Source organism: Mus musculus, chromosome 3 (genome assembly GCF_000001635.26).
Source record: "Mus musculus strain C57BL/6J chromosome 3, GRCm38.p6 C57BL/6J".
NCBI lineage: Eukaryota > Metazoa > Chordata > Mammalia > Rodentia > Muridae > Mus > Mus musculus.
In genome coordinates, this window is record NC_000069.6 from 123,368,025 (window position 1) to 123,387,793 (window position 19,769).

Here is a 19,769-nt window from a genome sequence, read left to right on the forward strand (position 1 = left end):
AAATTAAAAACAACATCACAGCAAATATTCTAACCACCTGTGATACCTAAAGGTTGTCTGTACTAGAAAGCACCAATTGGTTGGAGAGCCAAATTCATGAAGCATTTAAAGTGTAAGTCTTTCGAGCCGTATGTTTCATGGCTGTCATGCCCATAACTGACCAGTAGAACAGAACAGCCACTCAAATGCAACCCGAGGGAGGAGTGTCACCTTAGGTTGGCCCCTTTTCATTTGGTAACAATAGCAACTGCATCTAAGGAAAACAAACTTAATTCAAAGGTTTAAATTTTTATTAGAAAAGTTATAGCAAAATAAAAAAGGAGTTACCCAGAACAATATTGGCATTATCTCATCTGGCATATCCAAATCCATCAAATAGGACTTAAGGTGTAGAAAGGCAACAGCACGAAGCTTCCCACAGCCAAGAGATCTGCCCATCAGCCCTGCGGCGACTTCTGCACCACATAGTTCTAATCAAAGGACACTGCAGGTCCTCTTCCACGCTGTATTCGTAAGGGTTTTCTGGAATTGCTTTTACCTAAATTTTCTTTAGTAACAACTTTAAAGATGTTTGTCATTTCCTCATCATCAAGATTTTATTTTCTCAACCGTTTAAACCAGCCCCTCCCCAAATCTGTTTTTGCCTTTGCTAAGAAATCTGAATTATCTTAGGTTAGCCCAAGATCAGGTTCACACTCCGACCTGGAGACATACATGCCTTGTCTTGCTTCTGAAGACACATGGTCAGGAGCCATCTGTAGCCGCTAATTTACATTATGATAAGCTTGGTTTTGTTTGAAATATCCCATGCTCTGCCTGCCTCTCCCGTTACCTACCCTGACGACTGCAACCACCTCAGATTCTGATCTGGAAGAACGAGATTTCATTTCCCCTCCCGAGTTCTGGGAACTCAAATGATACTTCATGTTATTTTTTAGAATTTAAAAGTAAGGGGAAAAACTCTTCTCTTTTTAGTGTTTCAACAAGAAAACATTAAAGGCCCAACACAGTGACCACCTCTCTAATTCTGTTCTACCCGGGTTCCCAGCCTCCTGCTGCCGTGCAGCCATGACAGGGAACACAGCACCCACTCCTGCCACTCCTCTGAGATGCCGAAGCCTCTGCGCAGCCATTTCCAGGAAGCCAAAGCCTTGACTGGAATCAGTCAAGTCAGGTCGGGGTGTTGCGCACACGTGACTCACCCACCCTGAGCAAAAGCTCAGTCTGTGACAACTGCCAGTCCCTGGGGTGGGGTGGGGTGGCTAAGATCTTTCTGGCAGCATGAGAAACTAAAGCAAAGTACAAGCTGGGAGTGAGCTCTGAAGCAAGTCTCCACTGTGATAAAGATGCAAGTGTAAGAGCTACCGAGGAGTAAAGCCGCCTCTGTGCGTGCCTCCACGGCCCCCCCTAAAGCCACCTCTCTCTCCTCGGAAATTGGATCGGTTTCTTTCCCGACCACGGCCAGCAGATGTTCCCCCCCTTCCTCCACCTCTGGGAGCTCCACCCCCACGGTCAGACTTGGACTTGGGAGGAGGTGACTTCGGTCGAAGCCTCTCGATTTCCTCTGTACATCCGGTCAAGTATGAGTTGGGGGCACTGAAATACGATGCATATGTTTCTGCATTGTAGTTACTGTTTGTAAGCGTTGGTCCAACTGTGAGCCAGCCTGAAATAAAGCGGGGAAAACAGAAAATATTTTCCATCTCCTTCCTCTTTTGGTGGTCTTTAGGGGCTAGTTCAAATCCTTAACACACTCTCAAAGATGGCTCAGTTACACACACAGCCATCACCTCTGGTGTAGAACATACAACATGCATGTCCTATTGTAAAAGGTCCATATGCACATACCTTGTTTCTCGTTCTAGATTATAGCTTTTGTTACATATCATCCTTATTGTTCCTCATCTATGTATTGTGTTGTTAGAATACCACTTAGAAAAGATATTTTAATACACAATGTTTGGGTTGGGTTAATAAAGTATATACATATATCTTCCCTACTTAAGAAAATGGGACGACTGTTTTTCTCATTTCTCATTTGAGGAAAAAATGTGCTTTTCTCTTATACAAATATCCAAATAGCCATGTTGCCCTCCTCATGCCATCTTTCCGTGGGCAATGGCTTTTCTCACAAGAAGATAACACTCACAGCTAAGGCTATGAAAAAAAATGCACACCACCATTAATAACTAAGCAAACAAAAGCACAATGAGGTATCATCCGCTGCAGTCAGAATGGCTATGATCACAGGAAAAAGAACTAGTATGGCTGGAGAGGCTGAGGAAGGGGAGCTCCCACAGCTACTGATGGGAAGGCCGATCAACACTTACTATGGAACACATTACGGAGGCTCTCAAAGGACTAGAAAGAGGACTTCATACGATTCAGAGACCCTACGCCTGGGGTACATATCTAAAGGAACTAAAAGCAGCCTGTAGTACTATTCACACAAGCAGGCTACGGAAATGACCTAGGTGTCCACTGATGGAGGAATGGATAAACTGAATGTCATATATTCTGTTATTGACTGTAATGGGACTAGAAGGCTTTATGTTAACTGAAATAAGTCAGGCAAAGAACACACACCACAAATCCTCATTTACAGGTAGAAACAAAACGTGCATATGAAGGATGCAGAGACTACAGCACTGGTTACAAGAGGCCAGGTAAGAGTGAGGGGAAGAAGGCCGCAGACCAGACAGTGAGGAATCCAGGAAACAGCAATGCACAGCTTAGCTGAGTAATAACTGAATACTTCAAAAAGCATAGATTTTTAAATGTCCCCAATACAAAGAACTGAGGTGACATAGTCAACATTACCCTGACGTTACTATACACAGGCAAAGAAACATCACAATGTACCCCAAAATTCGGATAATTAGGAGGTGCCAAAAACTAAGTGGAGTAGGGAGGACTTTTAGGCAGAAAACGTTTTCAGTGTACTATTACAACGGTTGGATACACTATAACCAACTTATATAAATCCACAGACACCGCCAATGTCAATTCTAAGATAGACTTTGTATAGTTATGTGAGAAACAATGATAATGGGGGGTAATGCATGTGTGGGGCAGAGAGTGCATGGGAATTCTTTGCCTTCTCAGTTTGCTAAGATAAAATTGCTCACATGTGAGCTAGAAAAAAGAGGAATTAAATACATAAGACTTCTATTTTACACAGGCTACGTCCTATAACTTAAAATCCACATCTCAAGGAAAAAACTGTCTTTTATCAAAACTGAGGTCTCACCTGGCCTGATAGTGCTATCTCTCCCAAAGAGATGAAGGCGTCTTCTACCAAGACAAAAATGTTCTATTATATGAAAAATTTCTACTGGTTTTTCTATATTGCCAATCTCAGGTTCTTCTGTGATAATTAAGTCAATGTCAACATTAGCATGAATGAAGTCCCCGTCTGTGCTTCGCTTCACGGTTCCTTTGATCCCCATCAGGCAATGCTCCTGTGACAAAGCACACCGATGGCTCTCATTACCAACAATCAGGATCTCACAGCATTTACCAACTCTAAACAGTTCTAAAACAATCCTTACTTCTATGGATTGTCGGGATATAGTTTAGTGATAAAACTATGACAGGAAATCCTAGATCTCTGGCTTTCAGACAACTGCCAAGAAAATGGGAAAAACATTTTTCCCTTCTACAGTCACTCAAATACTTTTAAAATCCTACTTCACTTCCAACGCAGGTATGCAGGATTTCCCACACCACGTAATGTTGCACTTCCCACTGTAGTTCTGTTCCACATGGGCTCAGCTATGACACAATCTACCCACCCCACCTTCAGGGCATACACTTATCACCAAGCAGCTATAATTGTGGGGCTGCAATGGCCCTCCTGGGCTCACACAGTTAGGACAGGTGCTGACTCTAGCATGTTTATAAAAGGCCGACAGGAAGGACACACGTGGTGAGTAAGCTGCAGGGAAAGGAGGATGGGATTCGAGGCTGGCTCCAGGCACACCTCTCTCAGAGCAATTCCAGCTCCACCAACCGGGGATTTCCTACATGCTGTCATGTAAATGATCGAGTCCAAGGAAAACTTAGGAAGACAGACGCGCCCTCTAGTGGCTTCCAAGGTGTAATGTGCAAAAGCTCTTTCAGCTTACACTAGTGAGACAGTCATGTGCAGCAGAAGCCCTTAGTGGTTCTTGCATGGGAAGACAAGGTGAGAGCAGGCAAGCATGACTCTAATGGTCGGCTACTGAGTTCCGCTGTCAGTTCTTCCTCCTAAGCGTGCAGAAGGGAAGCTTCTGAGCGTCAGGTGGACCAGAGCTAACTAACTTGGAATTATGTCAGCTTACAATATACAGAAAGCCACTGTCTAGCACAGTGTGCACTGGCCCAGGACTGGGAAGGAGACACTTTTAAGGTATCTTGGGTATACTTCTGTAATGCTCACACTACTTTACTAGCATAAAAGCATTATTGCTGAAATAAATTTCACAGTATATAGTAATATAGAAAAGTTTAAGAGAATAATAATAAAGAAAACAAGATAAAAAAGACAATACCTTTGTTCTCTGGAAAACTGCCTTTGGATCTAGAGTCTTTGTCTTTCCAGGATTGTTTTTATTGGTTTTAATCCAACAAATATCTTCACATCTTCTGTAACCCCACTTTCGCAAGCACTAGAAATAATTTCAAAATTAAATCTTAAAAAAATAAAACAAAACAAAAACTTAATATAACCAGAATTAAGAAGTTCTATAGCGCCAACCATTGGACTAAGAACAGGGTCACAGACAGAGGAGTTGGAGAAGGGACTGAAGCAGCTGAGGGGTTTGCAGCCCATGTAGGGAAGAAACAGTGTCAACAGGCTAGAACCTAGAGCTCCCGGGGACTAGAACACCAACCAAAGAGTACACATGGAGGGACTCATGGCTCTGGCCACATATGTGGCAGAGGATGGCCTTGTTGGACATCAGGAGGAGGAGCAGCCCTTAGTCCTGTTGGGATTCAATGCCCAGGTGAAGGGAATTCCAGGGCGGGAAGGTGGGTGGGTGGGGGAGCACCCTCACAGAGGCAGGGGTTGGGGATATGGGACGGGGGGCTCTGGAGGGGAGACCTGGAAAGGGGATAACATTTGAAATGTAAATAAAGAAAATATCCAATAAAAGAAATAAAATAAACTAGAATAAAAGTTTTATAGAGGGGAACCAACAATTTCAGAGCAGACACAAAAGAAATATAGGCATAATACAGATGTTAAATAAGAAATGTTAAATAAGAAATATAAGCATAATACAGATGTTAAATAAGAAATGTTAAATAAGAAATATAAGCATAATACAGATGTTAAATAAGAAATGTTAAATAAGAAATATAAGCATAATACAGATGTTAAATAAGAAATATAAGCATAATACAGATGTTAAATAAGAAATGTTAAATAAGAAATATAAGCATAATACAGATGTTAAATAAGAAATGTTAAATAAGAAATATAAGCATAATACAGATGTTAAATAAGAAATGTTAAATAAGAAATATAAGCATAATACAGATGTTAAATAAGAAATATAAGCATAATACAGATGTTAAATAAGAAATATAAGCATAATACAGATGTTAAATAAGAAATATAAGCATAATACAGATGTTAAATAAGAAATATAAGCATAATACAGATGTTAAATAAGAAATATAAGCATAATACAGATGTTAAATAAGAAATATAAGCATAATACAGATGTTAAATACATCATTTAGTTATTTGCATGTTACTTTTCTTGTCACTGTGACTAAATATCAGATATAATGTTATATCACCTCAGTGTTATATAATTCTTGGTATTTTTAAGCTAGTCAAAAAAATGAAGGAGGCAAAAGCACACTAATCTTTGTAGCCTTTATGTTCTTTTCCTAATTAACTTAAGAATCCACCTGAAAAAAAAATTAAGAACAAAACACAAACATCAACTTACTACTCTCCCAAGGTCCAATCCTTCCCCAGAACCGCACCAGAGAAATATAAATGACCGAGGTGCTGCAATCTCATCGATTTCTAACTTCATAATCTAGAAGAAGATCAAAATAATATAGCACCAAATGTGTCCCACTTATCATAAATCCAAACAATAACTGTTGAGACTTAATAGGGTCTCTACAAATGTATTCTTCAGATATTCTAGGAAATAGCATAGAAAATAAACTCTATGCCTGAAGTTATTTAGATATGCTGTTTGTTATTCTATCAACAATCAACACACATACATGTACAAAAAGACATATACATATACTTGTTTTCTTAGGCGTTCAAAAAAAAGTACATTTACAGAATGATGGAATTTTCTACAGAGCTAATAAAAGCAGAGATAGTAAGAGGTTATTAGAGCCCAAAGGTACAGACAAAATGAAATGTCATATGCCTATAGCCACAGACAGTTTGGGGTGACTGAGGTAGGAGGACCACTTTTGTCCAGGTATCTGCACAACTCTTCTCTGACCCGTGAGTATCCCCAAGTCTCCTGCCTTCCCACGGTTCACACTTACTGTCCTCTAGTCCAGCCCTCTTGCCAATCAGATGATCTCACTAATCTCATTAAAACCTTCAAAACCTTAATTAATGGCTGTCAAACAGAAGACTAAGCTCCTAAGAAACCACAGTGAAGTGTACTCATAACCCCGCTTTCTGGACAAATAAGCGTGTACTCTCTGGGAGGTAAATACGCCATTACAGTGTGTAGCGTTTCACCGTACATCATCCCAGGTCCAGCATTTCTCATTCGCAGTGATGCCAGTCTCTCTATAGTATTCTTCCAGAGGGGGCTCCAGGAGAATCACATCAAATTTGGGTGTCAATTCTCTGATGTCAAAGGCTTCTATGTCTGCTTGTAAGTACCTAGTAAAAGGGGGAAAGGATTTTGAAATATCTCTGGTGGTAATGAAGGAAATTCATTACCCAATATTATTTGATAATTATTGCTAAACATTATTTTCAAGATAGTCATGATCTAATTACTAGTTAGTTTTTTTCTAGTACATCTTTTGTTTACTGCAGACTTTATATCACTAATGTCTTCCTTAGGACATGGAGATATTTACAACAAAGGAAAAAAACATGTATACCCAGAATAAATTCTTCACTTATATTTACACTGAAAATCTACACTCATGCGATATCTAACCTATTTTAACTTTTATATTATATATTATTATTATGAAAAGAATATCATTATTTAATTAGGTTAGAAAAATGACATCTAAGTTCCAAATTCCTCCTTTAGGAATACAGAATTTCTAAATATGGACCCGATTTCACTTTATTAGCTTGTTCATTAATAAAAATATTTATATTGACAGTGTTTTTACACTACCTAATGAGATTTACTACTAGCCTTTGATGAAGTTATTTTCACACAGTATGGAAGTTTTAAGTTCAAAGACACTTTGGAAGAAAACATTTATTATTACTGGGTGGTGTACAGGCCATGATATGCATGTGGTGGTCAGAGAGCAACTTTGTGCAGTGAGCTCTCTCCTTCCACCTCTATCCAGGCTGTGGGCTTTGAACTCATATCATCAGGCATGCAGCCCTGGACAAGAAGCTTTCTCACAGCCGGCTATCTCACCAGAACCAATCCAAGATACTTTTTTCTTTTGTTTTTAAGGCTTGGGGGCTTTTAATGCTTAAACTGAAAAGTCACAGGCTATAATGAAGTCATCGTCATCTCTGAAGGCAAGAATTTTCCTGTCATCCAGCTCACAGGGAGAGCACCAGACTTGCCCCCAGCAAGCTCTACTGAGTGCCCAGGAAGTATAGTGACTCCCTAACGCTGAAGAAAAATGCAAGACACGTATAGCAAAGCACCATGAGACAGGCGTTTGCAAGGCAGTTTCAAGTGTTCCCAGTCCCAGGCATTTGCAAGGCTGTTTCAAGAACCCCCAGCCCCAGAAGAGGGCATCTCTACTTTATAGACTGTGCGTCAGAATTCACAAACCTCCTAAACTACCTAGAAAGTTCAATGACAAGCCACTATAGACTTAGCACCAGTTCCAAAATAATGTATTTTACTAAAAATAAGAAAGAATAAAATAACAGCGTAAAGAGACTGATCATGTAAGTCAGAGTTGGAAAGAAAAGGCACTGAACTACTTACATGGGAGGAGTGTTTGACTTAGCTATTAACTCATCCTTTAGTCTGATGAGTTCCCTAAGTTTAGGGTATTCTTCAAATCTGTCAGCTAAACCTAAGGAGGAAAAAATAGTCAATTCTCAACTTTAGTTCAACTGAGGTTAACACTAATGAACACAAAGCTATGAGTCTCCTTTGCCATCACTTTAAATTAGAATTAGTAGTTCACTTTTACTTGCTTTCCACACATAACAAACACTGATAAGAAGATAAATGATATAAATACCTTAACTTAAAAACTAAAAGTATGGGAGCAGGGGAGACGGATCAGCTGTAAGAGCCCACTGCTGCTCTTCCAAAGGACCCAAGTTTGGTTCTCAGCACTCACATCGTATGGCTCATGACTTCCTGTAACTCCAGGTCCAGAGGATCTGACACCCTCTTCTGGCCTCTGAGGGCACATGCACCCATGTGAACACACTCAGGCATATACACCGAATTAAAAATAATAAATATACTTTGAAAAGCTCAAAGCCGTTAACAGGAAGAGTAAAAATAGAAACAAATCATAAAGCCCCCTCAAGTGGTGATTTAGATCACATTTAAAATAAAAACATTTGAAGGCTGCAGAGCTGTCAGGTTTGAATATAACCGTCAATCTCTTATCATCTACAAAACAGAAGGTAGAACTGCAGTCCTGAAGTCTATCTTCCCTGATGATCTGATGAACAGATCTGTGGCATACTGTTTGGTACATGGGAATTTACAATCAGCCTTGTTCCTTAGCATTAAGATCTTGGAAAAACCAGAACTTTTTATCATGTTACCATAAAAAGTATTCAGTAACTTTTTTTTGTTTTGTATTTGATTTTTTTTGCTGCTACAACATAAGGCATTATAGTTAATTCAAATCTCCATTTAACTCACAATACATCAATACAACCTGTTCTCAATTTATAATAATTTTACATATATATACTTATTTATCTTGGGAAAAAACAGGTATCTTAAGAAATGAGTTTATATTCAAATATAAGTATGTAATATATCCTAACTTTTTAATGCTATCTCTTATTCTACTTATAAAAACATTAAAATCAGAGCCTGGTGTGGTGGTTTATTTGTGTAATCCCAGCCACTGAACAGGCTGAAACCAAAGGATCATAAGTTGGAGGCTTGCCTGGGCCACATAGCAAGTTCACTGTCAGTCTAGGCAACATACATAGACCCTGTTGCAAATGATAAAATAAAATAAAATAGGGCTTGACACTTGCTTAGCATACACAAGGGCCCTGTGTTCACGCCCTAGTACTAAGAAAAACAGTACATTAAAAATCACACTTAAATTCATTCTTCAGGAGTGATAATGCTTACAGATGACAAAATTTAATTGTATCACATTTAAATTTTTGTGCTACAATGACACTATTAAGAATCTAAAAAGATAATTAGCAGAATGAGAGATAATATTTATAAATCGTGTGTGTGTACAAAAAATACAAACAGCTTTTTAAATTCAGTAAGAGAAAAAAGGTACAATATAAGCAAACTATTTGGTTATTTCTTTTTTTTTTTTTTTTTTTTGAGACAGGGTTTCTCTGTATAGCCCTGGCTGTCCTGGAACTCACTTTGTAGACCAGGCTGGCCTCGAACTCAGAAACCCGCCTGCCTCTGCCTCCCGAGTGCTGGGATTAAAGGCGTGTGCCACCACACCCGGCAGTTATTTCTTAGAAGATATTTAAGTGGGCCAATATGTCTATAGGATGCTAAGCTTATTGTCAAGAAAATATAAATCAAAACCTCAATAGAATATGGGCCTGATGGCAGAGACTTATAATCATTGGTCCTGACAGGCTAAGGCAAAAGGATGTTCACTTTAGGACAAAGTTTTTAGGCTAACTTGAGCTATACAGTAAGACTATCTTAAAAGCCAAAACCAAATCAAATCAAACTAAGACAAAAAACAAGCACAAGCAGATCCTGTGTACCCACCTATCTACAGTTAAGACCTTACTGACACCACCCACTCAGGACACAGGACTTGGGAGCATCAAGCTGGACCTGAGCTGGACCTGAGCTGGACGCTTCCTCCCTGTCCTCAAAGGTGCTATTCAAGCTGCCTGCCGAGAGAGAGGAGCAAAGAGCAGTGCTACCCAGCCTTAAAGCCTCTGAACCACAACAATGACTGGCTGACAACAACTTCCCAGTGGTACAGTGATGACCTGACATGCAGGGAATAATGAACAGCCATCTAGTTGGACTTAAGGCCTTCTTGCTAGGAGGGAATTCTTGCTTGCCTAGTACTGTAAACCTAATCAACTACTGTGACCAGGGGTATTGTCATTTTCCTAAACTAATATAATTTCTAGCTGTATTCTAAACTATCCTATACTCACAGGTAAGAGTGGCTTTCACCCCCATATCAAACGAACTTTTTTTTAAACAAATGGAGACTATGACAGAGATCTACAACTGGTCAAATGGCAGAGAAGAGGGGACTAAGGGGTGCCCAACTCCAATGGATATATCTACAATACAACCATTACATCTAAGGCTCCAACTCCAAAAAAAATCATGGACAGCCAGAGGGTCAGCACACCTGACCAGGCTGTTCACCTACTGTTAGGCAATAGGGAAAGGTGCACCTGGAAAATCTCAACACTCTGGCTGCCTGAACAAGACTAGCATAATGACAATACAAGCTGACGTGGACATGGGAGAGTCTACTCGGTACTTGGTACCCGTGCCTGAGACAGAAAGAATTAGTTTCCTCTAGAAGTGAGCTACCACTTATGTGCTTAGCTCTGGTCACAAGCACGTAAAGGCAACACTAAATGACTACACACGCATATACTTATAACAATGACTAAAGAGAACATGAATGGGGGTTACAGGAGGAGCTTGAGGGGTGTATATACAGTGCTCATAACTGAAGTTCTCAAATAAAACTGTATTTTAAAAACACAGGGGGCTGGAGAGATGGCTCAGTGGTTAAGAACACTTGCTACTCTTGTAGAGGAAGCATGTGGTCCCAGCCCCCATATGGCGGCTCACATCCATAACCAATTATGACTCCAGTACAGGGGGCCTGAAGCCCTCTTCTGGCCTTCAATGGCACCAGGCATACAAGTAAATACACAAATGCACCAAACACTCCTGTCCATAAAACTAAAAAAAAAAAAAAAAAAAAAAATCACAACAACAACACAACAAACAACACCACCAAAACAAAACAAAAACCAAATCTACACTGCCATACTTAGCATTCACTCGAAAGGCTATGGTAAAAACCATGCACAGCAACACAGAAGGTGGAGAGACTTGAATCTGCATACTTTACTCTTAGGGAAGCGAAATGGTGTGGCAGTGGTACTGCCAAAAGTCAAACACAGAATCAACACACTTTAGAGAATTACATGACCCATCAATTCCACCCCCTGGTGTTTGTCAAAGAAAAATGAGTACATGTCATACATGGGTGCCTACAACAAAATCTATAACCACAAACCTAAGTGATTAAATAAAACCCATGTATATGTGTATATATTCACTTTCACATGGTCTATTATTTGAGAATGAAAAGATGTATTGAATATGCTACAGTATTAACAACCCTTGAAAACACTGTGCTAAAGAAGCCATCACAAAAAGCCTCCTGTTATATATGAGTTCAATTACATGAAATGTCCAGGATGGCCAGACATACAAAGAAAGAAAACAGATTCATGGTTACGCCCGAGGGAGGGGCAGGTTAGAGGAAGGAATGTGGTCCCACTGCTAATGGGTACAGAGCTCCCTTTGAGAAGCAAACGTTCTAAAACAGACTGCTAATGATTGCTAAGAAGGCTCTGTATGCATTCAAAGAACACTGAATTATATTCTTTTAATGGGTTAATTATAAGGTATATAAATTATGTTTAAAAACGTACAGAGAGGCATAGCATTGCTTAAAGGCAAGGGAGGTAGACTAGAAACATTGAGACCCAAGGGTGAAAGTCCAGCCTGAAAAAGGTTTGGTTATAAATAATCTACAAACTGCGTAAATCACATGCATGTAGCAACACTTGACAGCAGGATAGTCCAAATAAAGCTGACATACCTACATCCCTGATGAAATTCTGAGGTCTGTGTCCAGTGTCTACAAAATGTTGGCAGTAATCATTATGGGGATTTAAGCTCTGCGTTCCCTAAAGAAATGGTCAAAATTAAATAAGCAGTATGTACTCTTATGATAGACACTGACTTTGTTATGAAGCTGTACAAAGTATGAAATAAAAAAAAGCACTAATATTTGAAAACACTAAAAATAACATTAAAAAAAACATTATCAACAGATATTGACATGAATACACCATTATTATAAGCTAAATATCCAAATAATCAGAAGAATATTTTATGAGTAATTTAAGATCTTTGCTTTCATACATGGATCTCTCAAAAACTGAAAAACTCCTAAAGAAAATGAGGTCCTTTACAGCACAGAGCTCAAATGTGAAAGCTCTAAGACCTGAAAACTCTTTATTTTACCTTAAGAAAGGTACTGGAATCTTTGTAAATCTCTTCTTCATATGGCAAATTCTCTTCCTCCTGCTGCATTTCCAGTTCATCCTTGAAAAGGAAGATCAAGAAAAGATGTAAAATACACGCACTTAGGCATGCTGGTGCTTCTCTAATGCCAGCACCAGGAGGCAGGGGAGACAGATGGCTGAGTTCAAGGCTAGCCTGGTCTACAGAGCAAGTTTCAGGATATATATGTTTTATATGTGTGTGCGTGTATATGTACGTACACACACACACACACACACACACACCATATACATATTCTTGTTTATATATTTTATATTTTACATATACATTTATGTATATATATTAAATTACTGCACCTTAAGTGTGCTTTAATCCCCTCAGATATGTTTATATTAACATTGTGACTTGTTTATTTTGTGGGTATCAGTGCTTTGCCCTCAGAGGTCAGCAGGCGGCCTCGGATCCCCTGGAACTGGAGTCACAGATGGTTGTCAGGCACCATGTGGGTGAGGAGAACTGAATTCAGGCACTCTGCAAGAGCTCATGATATGAACACATGAGTGCTGTACATATAGATGGGTGTTGGAAACCAAACTTAGGTTTTGCTAAGTGGGTAGGGCGCTGGGAAGGGGTTATACGGTGTGATGGTTTGTACATGCTCGGCCTAGGAAGTGGCACTTTTAGAAGATGTGGCCCTATTGGAGTAACTGTGGCCTTGTTGGAGTAGTTGTGTCACTGTGGGTGTGGGCTTAAGACCCTCACCCTGGCTGCCTGAAAACCAGTGTTCTGCTAGCAGCCTTCAGATGAAGATGTAGAACTCTCAGCTGCAGGGAAAGAAAACACACCAAAACCTTTATACAGCTGTGAACCTCATCATGTAACATGGCCTGGCTAGGTATGCATGTGGTGCAATCATGGCATGACTATTATGAGGGTAAACAACCAATTTCTGACTGAAATTTCTTGTGGCCTACTCCACAAGAGGAAATGAAAGTCTGCTACTGTAAATCTGACCATGACTTAATGTCTGGGGAGCTCATAAACCCCACAGATGAGCCAAGTGGACACCGTATCAAACTGCCCTCTAAATAGGTTATTTCTACCCTCATAGATTAGTGTAGCTCTCACTATCATTAAAGAAACTTCTTTGTGTAGTTAATGGCAGTTAATACAGACTCAACTGATCTAAGTGTAGTGTCCGTGGAATACTCAGTCATAAATGGACATCTATATTACGTGGAATACTCAGTCATAAATGGACATCTATATTACAGCCTGCCCCCAAGGCTTAGGGAACATAGGAGAAAAGGGGAGAGGGGTAACAAGCCTGTAAGAGAGAGAGGTTGTGGAGGGTCTAGATGAATCAGTATCTTCCGGACATGACAAGACTGCTATATCCATGAACTTACAACAATTCTGGTGGCTTACAAAAGATCAAGCTACACAGCACTCCACCGTAGAAGGTAGGGGAAAGGGCTCCTGAGTCCCCCTATCCCTAGCTGAGGAACTATTAAGAGCTGAGTGCTGCTTTGTTAGGGAGGACCCTCTCTTTAGGGATATGGTTCCTGGTAGATAACCCTGACCCAGTGAATAGCTACACACTGTCTATGGGCAGCACACATTAGACTCTGGGTTCTAAAGAATTAATACAAGATTCTATTTTTAAAAGTCAAGTTTAGCTTGGGTTCTTTTGGAAATGGTTATACAACTGCTGTGGAGCCCATGAGCTGTCAAAATACTTTAATTATACTATCTTGTGCTGTTAATAGAACAATGTCACTCAAAAGTGACTGTTGCAGCCTCCCAAAATCTACTACAATTCTACTACCTAAAGTTTATAATATATGTATCTTTTTGATGTTCTGAAAGAGTATTATTGCCAATATTTACTAATAGCTATACTGTGTTTTATATAAATAATCATATGTAAGTCACATACACTTACATAAAATGAGCAAACTGATACAGGTCTTTAACTGAAAACATAAACGTTACTCATAAGGATTTTAGCACATCTTAACATCCAGCCCTCTAAATGAGATTAATCTATTAGAATGATTAATTTTTTTTTCTCAGCCATGCGTAAAACTATCTCATTTCCACTTGCCTTATATTCTTCTACTTTGTCTTCATCAGTCTCTCCTTCATCCAGACACTTCCGTTTTGAGTTTGGAGCAGATGTATCATAGGAAGCCCTGAAAATTAAACTGCAGCTATCTCACCAGAGAATACAAAAGGTGTACATGGGTCTGCCTGTATTATTAACAAGTTATAGAAACAAAGCCAAATGTTTCCTGATTAAGTATCTATTTACTCAGCTTACAACACAGCCAAGAGTCAGAGGCAATAATCTGTAGCTTTATTTATAAGCAAGCAGACAAGTGAGGAAATAAGCAAGTATGAAGACTGTATTATGAAAGAAACTCTGAAACTATGTATCATTTATACTAGTTTACATATATTTTATACTAGCTAAACTGATACAACTGGTAATCTAGAAAATTAAAATTATGAAATGTTTTTTGAATTATCAGATAAATACTACTTTTGAAGTATATTTTCTTAAAATTATGATTCGACATTATTTATGATATGTAAGCTAATTCTTAGTGTAACACTTCACTTCCACCCACTTTATAAATAGGAGCCCAGTGTTTTCAGAAAATATTTCATAATTTCAACCTGACATTAAAACTGTTTCCGAAATTTCCATTTTCAGTTTTCTTAAGAACACACTCAATCTACAATTGCTTATTAAAAATCAACCCTTTATGGGAGATTTCAGTTCTCAAGAGGTTCAGGCAGAGGTGCTCCAAGTTTGAGGCCAACATGGGCTACATAGCATGACTGTCTCATTCCCCCGAAGCTCCCCCATAAGTCACAACAGAAACTGAAACAAATGATCCTTTCCCACCATGAACACACACTAGCAAGGTTACTCCGCATACCTGCAGGTTTCTCTGGTTTCAGCAATCTCCCTCTGTTCATCTTTGCTATTTAACACAGCACCAATGCTATCCGCACTCTCAGCTCCCAACTAGGAAGCAAGAACCCAAAGTTAGGTCACAACGCATTGTTCACACGCCCAAAATGTGTTGCTAATTTCAACAAATCAAGTATTTTATAAAAGCAACACCACCCTTAGCACACTATCAATAGGCTTGCAAGATCAACTCTAAGTGAATGGTAAGAAAATCATTTTAATTAAGAATGACTTTGTCAGACGGAAAGTATTTTACGCATTTGGTTAAATTTGAAATTAGGATGATTCCCTGTCGCCAATGGTGAATGAAATACAAGTTGGCATCAGAAGCAGTAACACAGAAAGCAAAGCCCTTCATGTGAACCACTTTATGTACTACATGTATCTCCTGCTCTCACAGAGATGCACTCAGCTTCATTAAAGCTAAGCTTTTAATAAAATCTACTAACAGCTTAAACCCAGTAATGTCAACTGTAAGTGGCCGCTGGAGGAATTCTGTCGAATGCAATAAATGTAGACAAAGGCTGAGCTGAATAGAGCCGATTCACAGAAAACCTTCCAAGTCAGACTGAGGACACAGGAGGAACGCTGCAGTATTAGGTACAAACACGGCATAAGAAAATCTGCAGTTAGTGGTCGCTTTAGCCCCAGAGCAAGCAGGTATTCAAAATATCAGTGCTGCCAGTTAGCGGCATAAACAACAAAATACTCTGCACCACTTCACATGGCCGCCCTCATTTCTTCAGTGAAAACTCTCTTCCAATAATGAAATGCTCATCAGGTTCACCTCCTCCAGAAAAATCTTCTCGACTTCTTGGTCAGAGGACAGAACACTCACTTCCGATAGTTAGAGCATTGTCTGATTCTCTATTTGTAATTCTCATCTCAGAATACGAGTCATTCCTTCAGAAAGTTCTTTGAGGAACCCAAGATTTAGCAATGAGAAATGACAGCGCTCTACCTTAACCACTGAGCCACCTCTCTCTCTAGCCCACCTTCACATTCTCGAGACTGGTGTCGAAGGAAGTTTGTATTATTTTCTTGAGATCCTGGCGAGAAAGACTCATTGGAAATCTAAAATTTACTCACTCAAGCTTTGAGCATTTCCCTCCATTACTTATATTGATTTGTATGGTGTAATGAAAACAGCCTGAGATTTTTAAGTAAAACAACTTGTAGTATGTATTCCCTGCATGAATGGTCTACTAAACGGCAAGCACTCACATCTTCATTCACTAGCTTCAATGAAAGCGAAAGGTTTGAAAAGTAATCTCTAGAGAGAGGAATCTTAGAGAATTCTCTGGTGAGGGCTGGCTAGGGAAAAACGTTAAAATTTGGAAACCTAGTCCTAATGTACTAGTGAACGTAACACCTCCTGTCTCTAATAAATTACCAAGTAAGGATTCAAACGTTTGGTTGAAGGTAGACTGTGTTCTAAGTGCAGAATCTAAAATTTGCTCTAACTTAGGTGGCTTCCAATGAGTCTTTCGACAGGATCTCAAGAAAATAATCAAACTTCCTTCAAAACCAATATCAAGAAAAGATTAAGAACATGCACTGCTCTTCCAAAGGACCTGAGTTCAAGTCCCAAGCACCCACACCAGGAGGCTCACAACTACCTGTAGTTCCAGCTCCAGAAAGATCCAACACCTCTGGCGCTGTGCTCACGTGCACATATATATATACACACAGAGAGACAAACCCCACATAATTTAAAATAAAAACTAATCTTAAAAAAAATAAAGAATCTGAAGCTGACGCGGGAGAAAGGCAAGACATGAAACACTGCTTCAACAGTGACGGTGAAATGTAAGGGCTAAAACTGCCACTTGCTCTTGTAGCAACTACTAGCACTGCACTCATCGACAATTCCCAAGTCTACCCCCACCACTCAAGTCCGTGCCCGCCACGGTGGGGACAGAAAGCCCAAGCCTGGCAGCGGTTGGTTTTCTACGTAATGACTCTGACAGGCACTCGAGTAGACTAGGGAATAAAAGTCCCGGGACAAAGACCTTGACAGATGCTGATGTGAGAGTTCACCAAAAAAAAAAAAAAAAAAAAAAAAAAAAAATTTTTTTTAAAAGAGGCGGCCGCGCACGCGCACTAATGCTCCCTCCCACCCGCCGCACACCTGCTGAGCTAGGAGCTGCCGCCGTAACTTCTGCCGCTCCCGGATCTCCTGCAGGCGGCTATCCATGCCCCAGCTTCGGCTGCTCACCACCCCGACAGACTCCGCGCCCGCCAAAATGCAAATCCACCTGCCAAACCAGGAAACACCGGGTCCCGCCCCGCAGAGATTCTGACCCGGAGACTTTCACGTCCCTCAGGAGGAAGTTTCCGGCGCGCCTGAAACAGGCTATGCCTGAACAGGAAGTCCCGCCTCCAGGACGCCGAAGATATGATGTCACACGACGAGACCCAATGGGGATGTAGTGGTGGTTGAGGGCGAGGAGCCGCTTTTGGCTATCTTCTTAGTGCTTAAAGTCTTTCCTGAAGGGTTAGGCTCGGTTTTTTTGTTTTTTGTTTTTCCTGCTCATAAAAGAAGTTTTTCTTTTTCCCGTTAACCAATTGTCCGCCTGCCAGTCCTGGCTTTTTAATATTTGAGGGATGCTTGTGGGTTTCTTTCACTGCAATACTGACCGGCTTGTGAAGGACTGGATCGCCGCTCAGTAACCTTGGCAAGTTAGCGAGCTTTTGTAAAAGAACAGAGAAAGAGGGTCTTGGGGGGCTGAGGCAGGAGGACCCAGGAGTTTGGAGCCTAGGCTATGTAATGAAACCCTGTCATTCACTCATTTATTTATATAAATAAATAAATAAATAAATAAGAACAGAGAAAGAGGGTCTTGGGGGGCTGAGGCAGGAGGACCCAGGAGTTTGGAGCCTAGGCTATGTAATGAAACCCTGTCATTCACTCATTTATATAAATAAATAAACAAACAAATAAATAAATAAATGCAAGCAAACATAGCGGTAGTTACGTAGTGAAACCCTGTCATTCATAAACACACAAACAGAGCGGGCAGCGCTGAAACCCTGTCATTCATTCATTTATATAAATAAATAAATAAATAAATAAATAAATAAATAAATAAATGCAAGCAAACATAGCGGTAGTTACGTAGTAAATAAATAAATAAATAAATAAATGCAAGCAAACATAGCGGTAGTTACGTAGTAAATAAATAAATAAATAAATAAATAAATAAATAAATAAATGCAAGCAAACATAGCGGTAGTTACGTAGTGAAACCCTGTCATTCATAAACACACAAACAGAGCGGGCAGCGCTAGGCTATGTAATGAAACCCTGTCATTCATTCATTCATTCATATAAATAAATAAATAAATAAATAAATAAATAAATAAATGCAAGCAAACAGCGGTAGTTACGTAGTGAAACCCTGTCATTCATAACAACACACAAACAGAGCGGGCAGCGGTAGCGAATGCCTTTAATTCCAGCACCCGAGAGACAGAGGCCGGCAGTTCTCTGAGTTCGAGGCCAGCCTGGTCTACAGAGCAAATTTCAGGGCAGCCAGACCTACACAGAGAAACCCCATCTCAAAAACAACAATCAAGCAAAAATTCCTTGCATAATAGTAGAATTATATGACAAAAACGTTAATTTTCAAAAAGTCTTCTGTAAATTATTTTGACTATATAGTGTTAAGGTATATCTCTTTCAGACTTAGCTATATTATTTGATAATTATGACTGCCGGGACTAGATGTTTATTCACTGAGCATTTCTTATAGCAAGTACTGTGCTGAGCTCTGGAGTCTATGAAGGCTCAAAGATCAAAAAATATATGAACATGCCGGCTCCTTCCTTCTGTCCCATCAGCTCTAGGCTGTTATTCCAATACATGTTCTCCATTTAAAATAACTATGTGAACTGGGATCTCCTGCATGAAGTGGGGCTGAAAACCAGTGGATCCACACTATCTCACAGTATTTATGAAGTCAATGAGATCCATCAGAGAATTGTTGGATTTTTTACAAAGGGATATGACTTTTAAAATCTCCCCACCACTGAAGTTTTAAAAAATTAGACTGCATCAGTACACCTGTAGATTCTGACATGCCTGTTTGTACATCCGTTCATCTCAGGGTAAGGATCACAAGTGTGTGCGAGTGGGATAAGAGGGAGATGAAAACAAAGCC

The 19,769-nt window shown here is 39.8% G+C and overlaps 1 protein-coding gene across 1 annotated transcript; it reads right to left on the minus strand.

Annotated features, from left to right (window-relative positions):
* Window positions 1-270: 270 nt before the first annotated feature.
* On the minus strand, window positions 271-17,966 carry Mettl14 (methyltransferase like 14). The gene is made up of 11 exons (NM_201638.2): window positions 17,738-17,966; window positions 15,572-15,660; window positions 14,731-14,818; window positions 12,624-12,704; window positions 12,196-12,283; window positions 8,121-8,211; window positions 6,721-6,862; window positions 5,946-6,038; window positions 4,533-4,649; window positions 3,251-3,461; window positions 271-1,666 (listed from the first exon to the last, which is right to left on the minus strand). The coding sequence occupies exons 1-11, from the start codon at window positions 17,801-17,803 to the stop codon at window positions 1,362-1,364; spliced, it is 1,371 nt and encodes a 456-aa protein (NP_964000.2). The 5' UTR covers window positions 17,804-17,966; the 3' UTR covers window positions 271-1,361.
* Window positions 17,967-19,769: the final 1,803 nt, after the last annotated feature.

Bases quoted from the DNA above. Each gene is read 5' to 3' on its own strand.
- Mettl14 (NM_201638.2), bottom strand. From the start codon at position 17,803: ATGGATAGCCGCCTGCAGGAGATCCGGGAGCGGCAGAAGTTACGGCGG. The intron at 12,705-14,730 runs GCAAGTGGAAAT...TTCCTTTTCAAG, and splicing joins ACAAAGTAGAAGAATATAAG to GATGAACTGGAAATGCAGCA. The intron at 8,212-12,195 runs GTATGTCAGCTT...TTTCCTCCTTAG, and splicing joins GAATTTCATCAGGGATGTAG to GTTTAGCTGACAGATTTGAA.